Here is an 18,201-nt window from a genome sequence, read left to right on the forward strand (position 1 = left end):
CAGCCTAAGAGTGATCTTGAATAGCAAATCTCAAAATAGAGTATCCCATTATTGAGTTGGACAGTGATTTAAGAAATGTGGGTGATTTAGAATCACTTAGGATCACTACTGTGCAACCATATGTATTGATTTTGGAATAATTATATCATACCATACGCCCTCTAAATGTATCATTTCTTATAGTGTTACAAAAATTGGCTACTATAAAAATATAAATAGTAAATCAAAAGTACAGTATAACTTGTTTAATGAGGTCACATCCATCCATATGGCAAAATACTTAAAACAGATGTTAGGATTTCGGTGTGCCCATATGGATGAGACGGTTTGATGTCCAGGTGCATTCCACGTTTCCCCTCACAGGCGACCCACTGATTTCCGCCTGTGGAAACACACAGAACGATAAATTGTTCAATTGCCGCTGTTGATCGACACAAAGAAGGCAGGCTAGGGTTCTTTGAAGGATCGAAATCTCCAGCGAGGGGCAACGTGATCCCATTATTGTTCCTTAGATCCAGAAAAATAACTGGGAGGAGGAGAAGAACGAGTGGAAGGTGAGGACTAAATCGGTCCAGTTCCCCCAAAGAGGCAGGTCTGGATTTCGTTTGATGTGGATGGTCTCTTTTTCCTCTCTTTTTTCTCGGAAAAAAGAAAATTTTACTCTTATTCGCACTTGTTATAACCAGATCTTCCATCAACTGTAACAAATGTTATATGGATTGGCTGATTTAACTGTATATTTTTCCAGAATATATATGGAAATTGAAAAATTCAGCATCCGGAGTTCTGGCTGTGGCGCTTTACCATCCCAAATTTGGAGACAAAAGGTGGCGAATCGTTACCAAGTATAAAATCTTTGTATCTATAAGGATCAAGCTTTATACCAATGTTTTCTTGAAGATTTGGTTGGATTTTGGAAAGTTTGTGATAAAATAGTAGTATTTACCCATCAAAATAGTAAAATGGATGTTTGCTGCAAGTAGCACAAGCAGTGAAGGAAAAGCTAATGTAGATTTATGAAGTATCTATACTGGTTTGTCAAGTTTTTTTTCACAAATCTTATACATGGAAGATCTTGATAGGTATTATTAGATTTGATTTCTGAAGAAAAAAGATCATTTCTCAGGTACAAAATGATAATTTAAGATCAGTTCATGCATTGATTGTTTGAAGGTGCATGACTTAGTTCGTTTTGTGGTCTAAGACTTGCCAAATGTTTTCAAGATGCAGGTTTAGTCAGATTGGATGAACCGAAATACTATGATCTATTGATTAATATGGATCAGATTGTACAAGAATCACCTGATCTGAATTTTTAGTCATCCAAGTCTTAAATTGTTCAATGGTTGAGTTTATAGAATCCCTTGACTGGATTCTCCTTAACATACATGTTTAAGGTCATATTACATAATCATGACTCAGTTTGCTGTTTTGACGCCTTTAAGCATATTTTAACCCTAAAGCATTTGTAGAAACCATTTATACTTGGACCACTATTGACACATTATTGAACAATGGAAACCATTTTAATTTAGCCCTTGAAAATAGCCTTTCACTAACGTCTTCATGGACAAATGGTGTCATACACTTTTGCGGAAGTATAATAACAGAGTTTTATCTTGCATATATAAGCACACTTCCTTGCATTCATGGACTATGAACTATATAGATGTTTAGGGTTTTGTTACATTTATATAACTGCCAACTCGTCTAGTTCGTAAGTCATTGGGTTGTGGTGCCTAGTTACCTGGATTCAAATCCCATCTATATCCAGGGGGCTAGGCAAGGCGTAACCCCCTTAATTTTTATTAGGAAAAGAAAAAAGTTTGTTACTAAAGCCTTGGTCATTTGACCATATACTGAGTACTAGTAATTCTTTTCTTTCTCCTTTAGTTATATATTTATGTCAAAAACTTGTCATAGTGTGTCATAGTTAAACCTTGGTAATAGGTAAGGCGATAGATGCTTTACCTGAGTCACAATGTGGATTATTTTGGAGTGAAGATAGGTCATTTGTCACTTTATTTGAGTTCTAACCTAGTTGTTTTTTGTATATAGAAGGATTTTTGATGCAAGGGCCATTATGCTTGCAATAGTTTCCAATAAAGTTATCTAAAAAGGAAACATATACTAGAGGAGTAAAAAAATTCTTTATTATGTTCATGCAAATGTAGATACACTTGTATGAAGTTTTAGAAGAAAACAATTTGTGAGATGCACGTAGTGATAGATGGTGATTACTGCTGGTGTCCTTGACAAACTAATAATGCAATAAGAACTGGACTTTTACATTCTTAGGGTTGGAACTTCAGAAATGCATGCGTTGATAAATAAATGATATGCAATTACTGGCTATGTCAAACTGGATTCACAAAGACCGGTAATTTCCTTTAGCTTAGCTATGTTTTGCATGTTTTAGGTAAAACAAACAATTGAAACATACACACTATGCAGTATAGGATAAAAACAGGTTGAATACAGATCAAAAATTACTATTTCAACTTCCATTTCCACTTTTATTTCGGTGGATATCAGTTACAGCTATGGGGGTGTCAGTCTAATACCAAAATGTGTATCCATGTTTGTTCTAAATGGATATGGATACTGATAGGATATTAATGTATTTTGTTATGGCCAAGGTTTAAAGTTTCTGCTGAGACCAATCCATCTTGGCTGATACCGATCTGACCTAATTGAATTTTTTGGTTTCGGTCGGTTTTAGCCAGTTTCGGGTGGTTTCAGCTGAAACAGAATAAGCTGTTGTTTTATTTATTTTGGATAGTTTAACAATTAAGCATATTTAATGTTTTCTAGAATTTGTAAATACAATACAATTAAGCCATTCCTTATGGCTCTAATGCTATAGTAATGATGGGTGAGGTTCAATTTGATGGTGGATTAGATGTAATCTGTTCTTCCTATTGTTACTCCTATTCATGTTGTGATGAACGATGGCCACTTTTTTTTGTGTGATCTGCCTCTTAATGGTAACTCGTCTTGAATATAGATATATTGAATTAACTTTATGGTATTATATACTTGTTATGTTTGCTTGATTGACTGATATTTGTTATGTTACAGAATAGATTAGTACATTGATGTAATATATTTAATCCATTTAGCTTCAATATATTCAGCTTAAAAGTAGCCAAATCATATAAATTGTGATCTTAGAATGGTAAAAAAACTATTAGATGGTAGGCTATAGCTTCTAGATTTTTTATGTTTTGATTCATTATGTTTTTTTGATTCCTTTGACTTTTTCAATTGAAACTTCAAAAGTCAGAGTCAAATTGCCGAATTTCTGAAACAAAAACTCTACCTAAGGAATCAGTGCTGAAACTGAAACTGAGTTTAAAACCTTAGGTTGCACTTAGAAGCAGAATAATAAATCAAGAGTAGTTGGGTTAAGTAGAGTAAGTTGGAGGGGAAAAGGGAAGTTAAATTATTCCACCTTCTTGTTGGAGTAAGTTATGCGTAGGTTACGTTGGGTAAATGGGTTAGGAGGAGAAAAAGTAAACTGAGAAAAAGTAAACCATTTATGGTGTACCATTTTCGTTTAATATCCATTTTTCTTTTCCAAAAAGTTGTCTATTTCCAAGTGCTCAAATGATTACATTGTCGAAAAAAGGGGGAATAAGTGGGCAAGATACTTTTATTCCTCCTTATTCTGTGTCCAAACCATCCTAGTGTGGGCAAGCTTCATTGATAAACTATTCCAAGGATGTTCTTTCCTTCGTGCCTTTAGCATGCCACTTTGGAAAACTTCCTGAAGAAGTCATTAAAGGAGACTAAGTTACTCAACATCTTACTTTATTCTTTTATATTTTTGCCTGCATTACATTATTTGTTATGCTTTGATAATGAAATCTGATGAAAGGTTTTCTAATATCTGTTCTGTGTTTTTTATGTCAACTTCTATATCATATTTTCATGGCATACCTTTACCAGTCAGCAATAATCTAATTCTTAGGAACACATTTGTGGCTTTACACATCGAATTGATGAAGAGGACTTGTTAAAGGTCAAACATATCTAGCTCTTTCTTTCCTTTTAATTGATATTCTAGTTATCTGTTTTTCAGGATTCAAATGAAAACATTATGCATAATGAGCACCTAAAAGCTTGTGTTCTTTTTATGGATGCTGAAATTTCAAGGGCAAAATTATTTAGAGGTAGACCTCCAGATCTTATTGCAGGCACCATAAAAAACAGCTGCAACCTTAAGGCCCAAAGTCCGATCCCTACTCACCTTCACCCTAAAGGTAAGATCGGCAACAAAATTTACTTCGCTTTTGGTACATGTTAAGAATCTCGAAATAAATATTTTTGCTAGCTCTGCTTTTATATAGTTGTTAATTTTTAGTAAACATGCATGTGACTTGATTTTGACTCAATGAAGATGCAATTTAGGTCACATTGATTCAATCTGGGTCAATTTAATAATGTGAGTTGTATGTGAACCCAATTTGATCCTAGATAGATAGTTAGTGGATAAACTTCCATCTAGTTGGATGTTCTATTATGTTAAGCCTCAAATTGATCAAATTTGATTCATTGCATTTTGAAATTTTAGTAAATTGTGATGGTCTAAAATCTTTTTATTGCATGACAAAAGTTAACAATCATACTCTATTTCTTTTGCTTGTAATATAAGTATGTGCAAGCATTTTTTATAGTTTCTGATATGTTCAAAAGAAAATTTGTTGTGACCAACAGAATTTTTACATTGAAAGTTAAAATTTCAGTATTTTTGGCTGACTACATATTCCTCAAGACTAGAGCAAGGAAGTTTGTTCTTCTTTTTTTTCAGTAGGGGTGGGGAGCAAAATATAAAGAGGATATTTAGTTTATAATAAGTGACATATAAGCAACTTGAATGAATTTTACACTTTTAGTAATATGACCTAAAAGATTACGAAATAAATAAAATATAAGATCCCAATTTTCTAATGTCCGAATGACAACAAATAATACCCATATCCTGGCATCCACATACTAAAAACTTGAAATTTTAAGAAATATTTCGAAAAGGTTAAAGAAGGATATACAGGAGATGCAACCGACACTTAGTGAACGAGTGAACTTGAACAAAGAGAAAAGATATTATGTTGTGTGGAAACACTATAAAAATTTTATGTATAGAATTTTGAGAATTTGTCTAGGGAAGGAGATGTTACAATTTCTTGAGGGAGGAAAACTTTATGTGTTGTAGGGATTAGAATTTGGTTTAGCGCCTAAGGTCATATCTAACTTTATATGCTTTTGATTTTTGCTAGTATTGTTGTATTATAGAAAAATAATATCTTATATCTTATTTTATTTTCTAGTTAGAACTTCACCAAAACATGGAAATTAGAATTTAGAGGAATTGGGCTGCCAAAAGAGTTGAAAAGTTAAGCTAGAGACTAGTAGCATTACTTAGTAGAACTTAAGAAGGGTCCTCTTGGGAATTTAAACTCATCTGTTCAACAAATAACACCCATCATTGAGAGTGGCAAATTGATTGAGCATGAGGTGGGGGGTCCACATTTAAGGGAGAAATTCTCTAGGGGGGCCAACAATGGGACTTCATGAAGTGAACTTTAAGTAAGAATTTTCAGATTTCTTAGGGAATAATCCCCCGACCACCTAACTGTAATGTGGATCTATCTTGGTTACCCTTAGCTCTATTCTGTTCTCTTCCTTCAACCTGTCCCTTGGGCAAATACACGAACAACCATTGGCCTTGTAAGCTACCCCCCCCCCCCTTTTTTATTTGGTAAAAACGGCATTTCATATAGCTCTAAGCTACCCTTTTTTGCTTCTCTCTTCCGCTCATTCCCTTTCACCCAGCCTTGTCATGCGCCACAATTATGCAGTCTCTACTTGTTTGCCCACATCCAACCCTCTAATTCTTAACACCAACTTCCCCCTGACCTTAATACTACCACTACCATCCTCAATATTATCACCACTTGCTACCTCTAGTCTTTCACCTTCCCTCCACCAAATCACCTTAACACGTTAACTACTTTTTGCTTGCAGATCCCCAAGATAGCAGCTGTACAAGTTTATACAATAGAGATATCCATGAGAATGGTAACATGGAGGCTGACAATAATCCCAACTCCAAAGAGGTCCCCTTCTCCCATCTTCCAATTCTTCTAGCTCTTTTCTTCGATTTCTTAAGTGCCTCCCTCTTCTTGAAGCTCCTATTGAGTTTAATACCATGCTATGCAAAAAAGAGGTGAAGAGATTGAAGGATATTGAAATGGTCAATGGTAGACATAAGAAAAAGGGGCAAGGTTGTCCTTTTCTTGGTTTCGGATCAGATTGAGCATCCAGTTAAGTACCAGAATTTATGTCGTATTGGTTTCTAGATTTTATGGACTTATCCGGGACTTGGATTGTGTGGGGTCAACTACTTAAAGCATTGTGTTTGTTTTGGATTGACCATAATTCAACTTGAATTTAGCTCTAAAATCCTAGATAGATTATGACATTTAACTCTATTTTGGCCCATTAACACCATGATGTATAGTTCTACACTCCTATTTTCAGTTTTGTGAGAGTGTCATGAATTAGTTGTTCCACTAGTGGTACCACATCTTGTAGCCTATGTACTCCACTAGAGCATTGCAACATATATGGACTATCACCATCAGCATAGCAAGGCTTTGTGTGAGATTTGCCAATATAGAGCCATGCTAGTGCTTCGCCTGCACTGGCACTCTAGTGTGCCAGATGCTAGTCCATTCCTACTAGTTTGAAGGACCATTTAGTCCTTACAACAAAGGATATTGCAACATCACCTTCATTATGTTGTTATGGAGGGAAGACATTCCAACTCGGGGAATTATTGTGCTTATCTAGTGGGCATTTGCTTGCTATAAAGTTAAAGTATTTGTATCACATCCATGTGATTTAGGGGATAATTGGCCATATGGCACTTGGCATGCACTAGCATTTTAAAGATATGCAAATTGGCAAAAGGACTTGTAACTGGAATATGAAGATATCTTTTAATTGTTTTATATTAGTGTATAGACATATGAAACAAATATAGATATTTTAATCACTTTTTAGAAATCTAGGATCATAAATCATTCTAGATATCTATTATAATTGCCTATCATGGGGAATGCTTAATTTTAAGTAATTTGTCATTACAACCTAAAACTTATAACTACATTTACAAATTAATTGGCAAAAATAAGCTTAAAATTCATGATAGAGTCTATTAGGTGTTGTACGTATAATTTTAGTACCATACAATTTCATTTAACGACAACATTGTAAGAACTAAGCAGCCTACATACCATTAGTTACTTTAAGTAATAACATACAATTGATGTAAAAAACGATATTTTTTTGTCTTTACTTTTCCAATCTACAGATTGAGCCTTCAGATCTTGAAAAAGGTGAATTTTTTCAGATAATCTGAGTGGAATCAGAACTATCCAAGATGGGCATGAGTTTAAACTGAAAAGCAGGTTATGAGCTTGTATTGCCACATATTCTTTTGGTCCTAACTTCCAAATCATATAATTTTGATATGAATATGTATAGACTGTTATACATTAATACATCTAGAATGGAAGGTACAAAATGGTACAAAATTTTGTGCATCTTTGTTTTGTAGTAACATATCATTACGATAGGTTCCATTGCTACAGTACAATGTTATTTTAATCCTCACTATTCTCAGGGTTGAAAAGAATCTTTGAGTTTTGTGTGTACATGGAATGCAGGATACAAGTTTCCGATCAGATATAAAGGATGATGTACTATGTATAGAATAAGTATCCAATAACCTTGTGTGAAAACCCTGATGATGCGATGGTAGGGACATAGAATTTTTTTTGATTTTGATTGATGATCGCCCATGAATTTCACGTCTAAACATTCTTTACAACAAAGTTTCTCGTTCCCTACCGTAACATCTTGATATAGTGTTGGTATGCCTGATACGGGAATCGGTTTCTCATATCGATACTTGTTTACGTCCCCCGTACTATGTACTAGTTCTGTACCGGTACAGTATGCATTGGTACTGGCTGGTACGGCGTACCATGCTCTGCAATAATCTCCATGCCATTATAAAGGACTCTGGATAATCAAACTAGTAATGCTTTCATGGAAAGGCTTCTTCAATTTCCATTTTATAACTTTGAATATAAAGTTGGAAGCACTTGATTTGATTGGATATTTCAGAAATTGGAACACTCCAGCTTTATAGAGTTGTTATCTATGCCACCTAAGGGTTTAGCTATTGTATCACATTTAGATGTTAATTTTTACATCCTTTCTTTTCTCACCAGGTCACTTGGTAGTCTTTCCATATAAGCTTGCCTCATCTTGCGAGATTGGATTCCAATATCTTCAGCAAGATCTAAAGTCTCTCTTTCTCTTGTGCATGGGATTCTATTTCTGTCAATATCCAAGATCCCCATCATCTCTCTTGTTCACTAGCTTGCAAGATAGTGCTTTATAATAAATAGATATCTACCTTGAGATCAGCGATCTCAAGTTATCAGTGTGAAAAAGATACAAGATGGAGGGGAGATTCTTTGGGGTGGGTGGGTGTCTTTTGTGTGTTTATCCTAGGGAGGGGCTTGGTAGGATCTTCAACAGGTTGTAGAGTGAGTTTAAGATAGCAGGTGGATTTTGTGTGAGAAAAGGAGAGAAATTTTTGGATCTCGTAGGACATGCGGCTTTTATCCCAAGAGATGGAGGCCAGGTCATATGGAAAGGCTACTAGGTGACCCGGTGAGAGAAAGAAAGGCTATGAAAATTAACATCTAATGTCGTCCGATGGCTAAACTAACGGGCAGTATAGAAATTTATGACAGTTAGAGTTCCCAATCACTTCAGAGAAATCCTAGAGTAACATTAGTTTTTAACTTGGAGACAATGGCAAGTTTGCTTTATGATCATTTTCAATTTGTAGATCAGGGTATAGATTCATATTGCTTCATATAGGAAACCTATCGTGGATATCAGAGTGATTTATAGAAGTTAATATGAACCAATATGGACTAGTGGAGAAGCCATGGTGGGATGCACCCCAGTCCCAATGTTATTACTTGGGAACGTGATAAATGCTTCAGGATGTATGGTATGGTGTTTGCTATAGATTGATGCACGGGTCCTTGCCTCTGATATTAGCATGCATCATTTTGCTTGTAAATGCATTAAAGATGATAAGATGAGTACGATATTGTAGGTCAGGTATGGTACTTTACTCTTTATTTGTGCTTTGCTGATGTTCTCTTTGGGCTCCCCCTTCTTTGGCTTCTCTTTTCCTTTGTGTTTTGCACTCACTAGAAATTTTCATGCATGGAACACTTGTCTCTAGAACACAAAAGTTATTTTTAGGCTGCAAATTTGTTAATTTTCTTCTCATTCTTGAAAAAACATGTCTTCGTTTTTCCTTGATTGTTAATTCAAATTGGCATTCTAAGCGGACACATTTCCAAATTTCTATAACTAATGTTTCACCACTTTTCTTCTGCTAGCTGAACTTGCAGGAAATTGCCTTTGGGGCAAAATACTGATCGATTTATTTTGTTCATCATAGGAAAATTGTGGGGCCTTGACCATCAAACTGAGATGCTTTCAGTTCTTAATATTAACCCTGGCATTTTGGAGGTATGGTATGCCTTACTGTGGCATATTTCATATTAATCTTACTTTTTTTACTTATAGAGTGTCATTTATGGATTCTGCTAATTTGACAAGTTCATGGGACATTTCACAAGCCATCACTTTTGTTCATCAGCATGACATTAGCTGGGTTTCGAAGAATAATGTCTTGTATATGCCCAGCTATTGTCATACTGATGAGAATGGTATGCCACATCAGCTATCCCATGTAGTCCACCTAATATTTTTCATAATTACTTCTAGTAAGGTCATGGTGTTGATAATACTCAAATAATTCATTCCCATGAATCCATGTTGTTAGTTATGCAGAATACCTATTCCAGGAAGTACATTCTCACTAAATGTTTATGCAGATAAACTGTGTAAGATTCAGATATTTATGAACCCAATAGAAGTTCATGCTTATTACAAAGTTATATCTAATTAATGTGTAAAAAATGATGCATGTTTTTGTATATTTATTTTCTCTCTATTTATGTGATGTCTGAAATTTGCACATGCAAGCTAGAAAGCTGCATACTGTGTGCGGCATAAAATAAAAAAGCGTTTCCTATGACCAGATATTAAAGTAGAACTTGTATCCATATTGTGGATTCCACCTGAATTATGCTTTGATTAGACATTTATTGATGTAAATTAGAGTCTGAATTTAAATTGTTAAAATTGTTCTGACATTTAATATACTCTGTACTGTTATGAGGATAGATGCTGCAGTGGTTAAATGATCTTCTATGTATCAGTCTTTTTATAGCACTTTGCACTTTTATAAAGGAAATTGGGTTAGCCAAAGCCTTGTTTTCTGTGAGCTAATTATCCAGATTGTCTCATTTTATTATCTGCCTTCAAACAGTAAAAAGGTTGACTGTTCATGCCAAGGATTTTAAGTACCAGTCCAAACTGGCTGCATTGTAGCCTACCATAAGGTGCCAGTATTGTTGTGCCCCCTGGTATGGAGCCATAGGGGCACATGTTGTGCACCTCACTTTTACTGTGCTACACAGGCATCAGTGTTGTTACTTCAAACCTTAGTTCATCTAGTTTTTATACTGAAAATGCTAACATGTACTTCTTGAGAACTTGAATTTTGTTGTATTAGATGAGTACTAGCATACATACTGGGTTTGCTTTCAAATCTAATTAATACTAATTTATTGGTTTTTGGCTCTTTTTCCCCCCTCCGAGTTTATATCAGCAACACTAATCAACATTGGCTTTTATTGACATGGTCCCAGATTTTTTTAACCCTTTTACTCTGTTGTATTCTTTGCTCTCAATTTGAGAAATATGTCAAAACTTTTCTGGTGTAACTTGTTTTTGAATAGAGCAATATCATTTCTACTATAAGCTAGGTTGATGGTAGTATGATGTGCACATACAGCCTCTTATGCTTGGTAGTAAGGGACTATACCTAAACTTGTTAAACAATATTGCCTAGGCCAATCAAGTATGTTATGGTTAGATCACAGTCAGTCCACTCAATTGGAATGTATACCTAGATATTCCCTTCCCGCCCCACCTTGAAAAAATTCATGATTTGTAACTTTATTTACATGAGCAGATATTCCAAATTGGCCAAGCCACTATGCTGCGGCAAGTCTAGGATTTACAAATGTGTAACACCACTTCGTGCCTTTTTCTTAAATTTTTTATAACTCTATCATGTCAAACCAGCGTTACTTGTTTATGTATATTCTGACAACACTTGACCACAATTTTGTTGTAACTTGTAAGAATCACACCCTGGACCTGCATCAGATTTTGTTCAGTTGTCGACGAGTATGCCGAATAATATATGATTGTTTTCTGAATTAGTTTGTCTGCCTACATAGATTCTTTATATTCTGTTTGTTCTATATGCTACTTACATGTTTTGAGGTTGTTAATTTTTGCAGCGTTATTTTTTGGAGTAGAACTGCTTGACTCTACATTCTCGAAGCATGAATTCTATGGTGCGTTCATGTTCCCTATCTTACATTTTTCAACATTTATTAATCCTTTAATGATCAGTAATTTTTTTGATTGGAAGAGCTCATATCAAATGCAAGTGAATATATTTGCTCAAGAGATTGGAGCAAAAGAGAAGACCCCTTACGATACCTACTCATATGAGGATGTTCCAACATCATCACTGACTCATATTAAATGGTAATTACGCTTATTTACTACTGTGATGTAAAATTTCAATTTTTGTCATTTTCTTGTCTTCAATGAATTGCATATAAATATTATTTTTATTTTGCTTAACTATGGATTTCGTTGTCTCCAACTTTTGAATTCCGATAATATCCAACATACGACTCGGAATCTGATACATCTATGGATCCTACTCCATATGTGAGGTCATCATAGCTACATCGCGTCCTCTTGAACGATCTCAAGGACTCCGTCTCCTATATGCAATATATCTTTGCAGGCTCTACTAGCTAGTGTACCGTAGTTTCTATCCTATGTGATATATGCATAAACTGGGTCTCACTAGTGAATTGAAGACTGTGTTGCGCCTGTCTCATACACGATGGTCTCATGTCCTCCACTCCTTGTCCACCAGATCTATGATCAGCAGAGCTGTCATCATTGCTTTTCTTGGTCTCTAAATCTGAGTGAACTAACTCCTCCATGCCCTCCATCGGGGCTCAATTGTCTTTTCATTTTTTTTTGCTACGCTGAGCAGCTGCCTGCTTTTTCTTCATGAACCTCTCTACCTGGCTATGCTAGGAGGATGGATATCATCCTCTTAATTGAGTCGACTAGTTAGCGTGATGGCATCATCTAAGCAACTTTCTATCATATCTCTGAAGGATGTCTCAGATAAAGAGTCATGTGATGATCAGCTCCCAAGTGAACCTTGTGGTTGTGGCTGAGCAATTGAAAGTATGCGTAGAATGTTGTGATCTGCCTATTGCGTTGCATCCACGCTAGACTCGCTAGCTACAAAATTGGCCGATTATCAAGGCAATCCTGACTTATCAAGTTTTGACTTCTGCTGTTGGCCCATAAGCCATCCGATCATAGGATCATTCTCATCATCAACACAAGTGTTGTGGATGGGATCCGTGTACTTCAGCTCCACTTTCTTCTGAATGCACTTCAGCCTCAATCTCAAATTGTAGTGAATATATACAAGGTCGTTGAGGCGTTTCTATGTTAAACGGTTTTTTTGTTTGCTGTGGATAAGGGCTAAGGTGGACTAGCTGCGCCCACAGCCACTCGAAGCAACCATTTGTGAGAAGATCCAGATAGCTAGTCACTTAATATTTTTTGCGGACAAACCAAAATGAATTCACCATTCAGCTACAAAATGATTAAAAAAAATTATATATAAGATAGTATCATATTAATAACTAATGTTAGAAAATAGTTATCATTGATATATAATATATTTGGATTCATACTTTTCTTATTGTTGATAGCTACCATGACTCCAAAGCTGTTAGTGTCATTCCTAAGTATTTTTGTTTGTGAAAAAATCATGTTATAATATGCTTATTATTGAAGACACGAGTTAATTTACGCATGCCATTTAAGTTAACTTACCTCTTTTAGATATAGAGTTGTGATTTCTGAATCAGGCTCCATGTTGTAGATCACATTACATAGAGTAAGCAGAAGTTCGTCGTCTATATCGATTCAAGTACGGTGTACTGATACCTCAGGTTTAGGTAGTAAGTTGCAGTTAGAGTTCATAATTGTTTTAGTAAAATTATACAGGTATAGGAGCAGTCTAATTTTCAATGTTCTTTCTTACTTGTTAGATGCAAGTTACTATCCATTTGGTAGTCCCACCGCCGTTTAATGATGTCGATATAGTCTTGAGCATGCTTTGGATTGGCCTCCCTGATATGATTCTGTCCTTTTCATTATATGTTACAGGAAGCCCATCTGGGTTATCTCTCGCAGTCCATGATTCAAAGTACTTTCAACAATGGCTTGATAGTCTTCGCTATCTTTTAGGTGCATTGCAGAATGTCTACCTCATCGCCAGGTCCTGCACAATGCTCCCCTCGGTGTCGGCCCTTGTAAATTTGCTCTCCTGCCACTCGATGCTGACAAATGGCTGATGTAGGCCTGCTTTCTCTTAGGGATGCTATTAAGTGTAATGTAGTTAGTAACAAATTGTATCATAGTGAAAGGACTCATGTGTGGTTATAAATATATCTGGTGATGATTTGGTCTGTCTTCAGTCTGCTGCATCCTACGAATCTTCGCAATGTGCAAGATAAGATCGATACAATATATAGCACAAGATCCAGAAAATATGTAGTCACTGCTCCGTCAAAATCTCTCTGATGACCTTATATTGTGGCCTATTATTAATGATGACTTGTACGACATTCTCCTCTCATATCGATTTATCATCTCCATCAATCTGAGGATGTACATGGTATCGTACACTTGATCAGAAACATCAACTAACTTCTGGAAGAAAATCTTCGTATCACATTATATCAAGAAGTTGATAATGCTCTGCCTGGCAGGATTGGTCCAACCATCATCATCGTCAGTCCATATGTGGGCTACTTATTCTGCTATGTGGCAATCCACTTTTCTAGCTCCTTATTGTTGTCAAGAAGCTCACAGTCGATCCGAAATGGTTGATTTTGATGATGCAAAATAGTTGAGTCAAAAGTTGACTAATCTATTGCTTTGAGTTTAATTAATTAATTTTAGAAAATAAGAAGAAAGTCTTCAGCCACTGTCAAATGAAGATCATTCATCTAAAACTCCACATCAAGAAGCGAACTCCAAAAGCTATGAAAACATTCCTTGGAAGCTCAAAACATAAGACAAAATTTTTATTTTGGGCTACCCGAATAGTCGACCCCAAGCTTGTAACGAGTTGATCTTGGCACATTGTTGATGGCTGATGAACTTTCACAAATCGACTCCAACAGATTGCGAGTCGATTCTAGAACAGTCTTAGAAGATAGACAAAAAGTCAATAAATTATTAAATCAATGAGTCGACTCATGAAATACTCGAGCCAACTTAGGTCGAACAAGAGTCGACCCAAGAAAGATACAAGATGACCCTTGAATGGTCGTAGAGAAAAGACAGAAAGCTGAGAAAATCATCGCATTGGCGAGTCGATACATGAAATTTATGAGCCGACTCCAGTCAAACTAGGTCACCCCAGAAACAGTCGAGTCGACCTTTGAACAACCACAGTTGAAAGACAGGACAGTGAAACTTAGTCCGTTGAAGAGTCGACTTCTGAAAGCAATAAGTCAACTTCAGTCATCTGACGAGTCGACCTCTGAACTGAAAGAGCCGGCTTTACAAGTGCTATAGACGAAAGACAGAGCGCAGCAAAAGCAGAAGCAAGTTCTGAAAATCTCGAGGCGACCCTAGAAAATAGTGAGTCGACTTCTCTATGCCTAACAACTGTAATGGTTAGTTTTTCTGCAAGTCTAAACAACTGTCTTCCTCTCTCAACGACTCTATTACTTAACAGCTAGGAAAGTATTTCAACCTTCTTCAAAGAGTATGCATGTTTCGGAACACCAAAGGAAACAACAAACTCAAGCACCACAAAGATAAATCCATTAGAGCAAGAAAGAGTAAAAAAGAGAGCTTCAAAGAGAATATCATTTAAGAGCTTTTATTGTGAGTTGAAAGTTCATATCTTCAACATCAAAGAATTGGTAAAGCGCCTTCAAGAGCATTCAAAGTTAACTAACAGAGTCTAGCTCTATTTACTATTGTGTATTTATTGTTTTGGAGCCATATTCATTGAAAGTTGAGAAAAGGTCCATCCAAACTTGAAATTGAATTGTGTTGAGCCTAGGATAACTTCAGGAGAAGATTTTAATTAATTTTCTGAAAAATCAACTAGGTTGATTGTAAATCCGGAAAATATTAAGTTGTAGATTTTGGTTGATTGATCTGAAAAAATCAACTAGGTTCGGTTGTGAACCCGAAAACAACTAGGCTGTAATCTGGGTTTAGATTATAGTGAAATTCTCAAGAAGAAAGTCTTGAAGAGTGGATGTAGGTGCAAGGTTGGCACCGAATCACTATAAATCTCTTTTTTGCCTTGTTTTCTTGCTTTAATTTTCTGCATATTTACTTAAAGTTTATTTGTTGAAATCAATATTTATTTGTTAAGCATTTAATATGCTGCATTGTTAGCTAATGTTTTTGAAAAATCCAATTCATCCCCCTCTTCGACTGCATTGCTAGGCAACACTCACCATAGACGGCTTTCAGTCCTGGAGAATCGACAGCGAGATTGGTAGCCTGTATGGAGAAAATGGCAGACCTATAGTACGTGTTGTCTTTCACATTCGCTGGAATGTGGCTGAAGTGGAATCAGGATTCAATTGCTCACCATATATCTTTTTTTAATCCTTTTTTAGCATGGCGTCAATCCTCTGCTACTTCGAATTTTTTCTAGGAAGGCATGTAAATCTAAATCGTAGATAGTGGCTCTTGATGGAATCTCTCTAGAGGACTTTTTTTTGCTGCCAAAAATCCTCAGCATAGATGCAACATAGCCACCGTCTCTATTGATGGCCTCCGTAACTAAGATTTTTTTGAACTTTGGATCTGCCCTACTAGTTGCAGAATTAGAGCCCGATTTGTGTGATGGCCCAAATTGAGCTCTATGCCTGGTCACCTTATCCTATTACCACTGGTCTTCCAGGCTTGTTGGAGTGATAGCCTGGATCTGTGCTTCACCATTTGGAGCGAATGCCTCCGACACTCTAAAGTGATAGAAAGATAGCTCTACCGCTCGACGGTCTACCTTCACATTCTTCTTGGCAACTCTTTTCTTCACTACTTTGAAATCAGTGAGGTGCTTCTTCATCAGCTGTCGGATCTTCTGTGGGCATATTTCTGATAAATATGTCGGAATAACCACCGGTAAGGTGTTGCTTCAACCTGGTTATCCCTTCTTGAATTTTGTCTTGCACCAATTGCATCTCTAATAGTGCCAACTCGAGAGCATTTGTCCATGATCCCAACGAATGTCACTCTCTAGATCCTTCTTTTTACTTGATGGATTCATTTCTGTAGGTTTATCAAGCATGTCAGTTTATTAATTATTTAAAAAAAGTAAAATTTTGTTACAATGAAAAAATATGTTTTCTACTTTAGAAGTACTTTCGACATATCTAATACATAGTACTAGTTTTTCATATTTTTTGTAATATTTATATATTTTTAACAATTTTTAAATTTAAAAATATGTTTAAATATCATAAATTCAAAAAATAGGAGGAATTGAGATCGGAGAGAGGTATGGTACCTTATTTTGGGTTGGATTCTCTTTGAATCATTGAAATCAGGATATTTTGAGTGAATGAGGGGGGTGATATGAGAAAAATAAAAAGAAAGAGCCTGAGAAGGCTTCGAGTCCTTGAATCATTGAGAGGGGTAATTTGAGAAAAATAAAAAGGAAGATTCTGAGAAGGCTTCACTTCACTTAAATGGCCTTCGGGAAGCCTTCTTAGGCCTTCCCATCACTTAAAATAGGGGAGGGGACCTGAATCTATTCGAACTGGTGTGAACCGCTCGGTTCGGACAGGTTCGGAGTGGTTTGTTGGGAGGCCTGAACCGTCGGTTCGGGTCGGTTCGGTAGATCTTGACTTGGACTCATGCGGTCTTTGCTTACTATATCTTCTTATCGCTGAAGTTGTAGGAGTCCTCCCTAAATATTTTTCTCTATGGAGAAGACATGTAGAATATAGTGCCAAATTGATATGTTCAACGATTTACACGAGTTGACTTAAAATTCCCATATACCACTCCACTTAACTAATCTCTTCTATACACTAGGAAGCAACTTCCTAATCAGGCTCCATCTTATGGATGACATTGCATAGGGTGGATGGAAGTTCCTTGTCCATATCTATTCCCAGGATGTTGTGCTAGAACTTTGAGTTCAGATAGTAGGTTCTCAATGCATTTTGCAATTGGTTTAGTATAACATTGATACAGTCATATAATTAACAAGTATGTGAATGAACATTACCTAGTAGATGTAGATCCCCATGCATCTAATAATCCCACTTTGCCCAATGATATGAATGTACTCCAGCGCATGCTTGGGGTCTGCCTGTCGGATCTGGACCTTGGCAACTATCATCATATGGTAGAGGAAGCCTATTTTGGTCTTGCTATCCACAGCCTTTAGCACTTAGTATAAGGGCTTGGTAGCCTTCAAAAATTTTTTTGTCCACTACTAAAAGTACTAGCTTGTCACCAAGGACTCCACGTGACTCTTTCGACACTGGCGAACATTTGATATAGGCTAGCTTTCTTCTCTAGAATGCTATCAAGTGCAATATAATTTGTAGCAAAACAGGTGACTGCTAGCCTCAGTATCTCACCCTCTGTGTAGTTCCTTTTCAAAGCCATATCCTTGTGTGGATGTATATGAATTTAGTAATAGATTGGGCTATCTGGACGACCTGGTTGACTCTATGAATCTTCCTTATATCCATCAATATAAGATCAATGTAGTGCACAACATATGAGGTCTAGAAAATATGTGGTCACCGCTACATTAGAATCTCCCCAGAAGCTCTATATTGTGGCTAGTTATCTATG

At 36.2% G+C, this 18,201-nt stretch overlaps 1 protein-coding gene across 1 annotated transcript; it reads left to right on the forward strand.

Annotated features, from left to right (window-relative positions):
• Window positions 1–375: 375 nt before the first annotated feature.
• Window positions 376–9,554, forward strand: LOC103724200. Its single transcript, XM_039133893.1, has 4 exons — window positions 376–554; window positions 749–845; window positions 4,085–4,265; window positions 6,028–9,554. Exons 2-4 carry the CDS (start codon window positions 756–758, stop codon window positions 6,231–6,233), a joined length of 477 nt encoding a protein of 158 aa, XP_038989821.1. The 5' UTR covers window positions 376–554; window positions 749–755; the 3' UTR covers window positions 6,234–9,554.
• Window positions 9,555–18,201: the final 8,647 nt, after the last annotated feature.

Source organism: Phoenix dactylifera, chromosome 14 (assembly GCF_009389715.1).
Source record: "Phoenix dactylifera cultivar Barhee BC4 chromosome 14, palm_55x_up_171113_PBpolish2nd_filt_p, whole genome shotgun sequence".
In the NCBI taxonomy this organism is placed as follows: domain Eukaryota; kingdom Viridiplantae; phylum Streptophyta; class Magnoliopsida; order Arecales; family Arecaceae; genus Phoenix; species Phoenix dactylifera.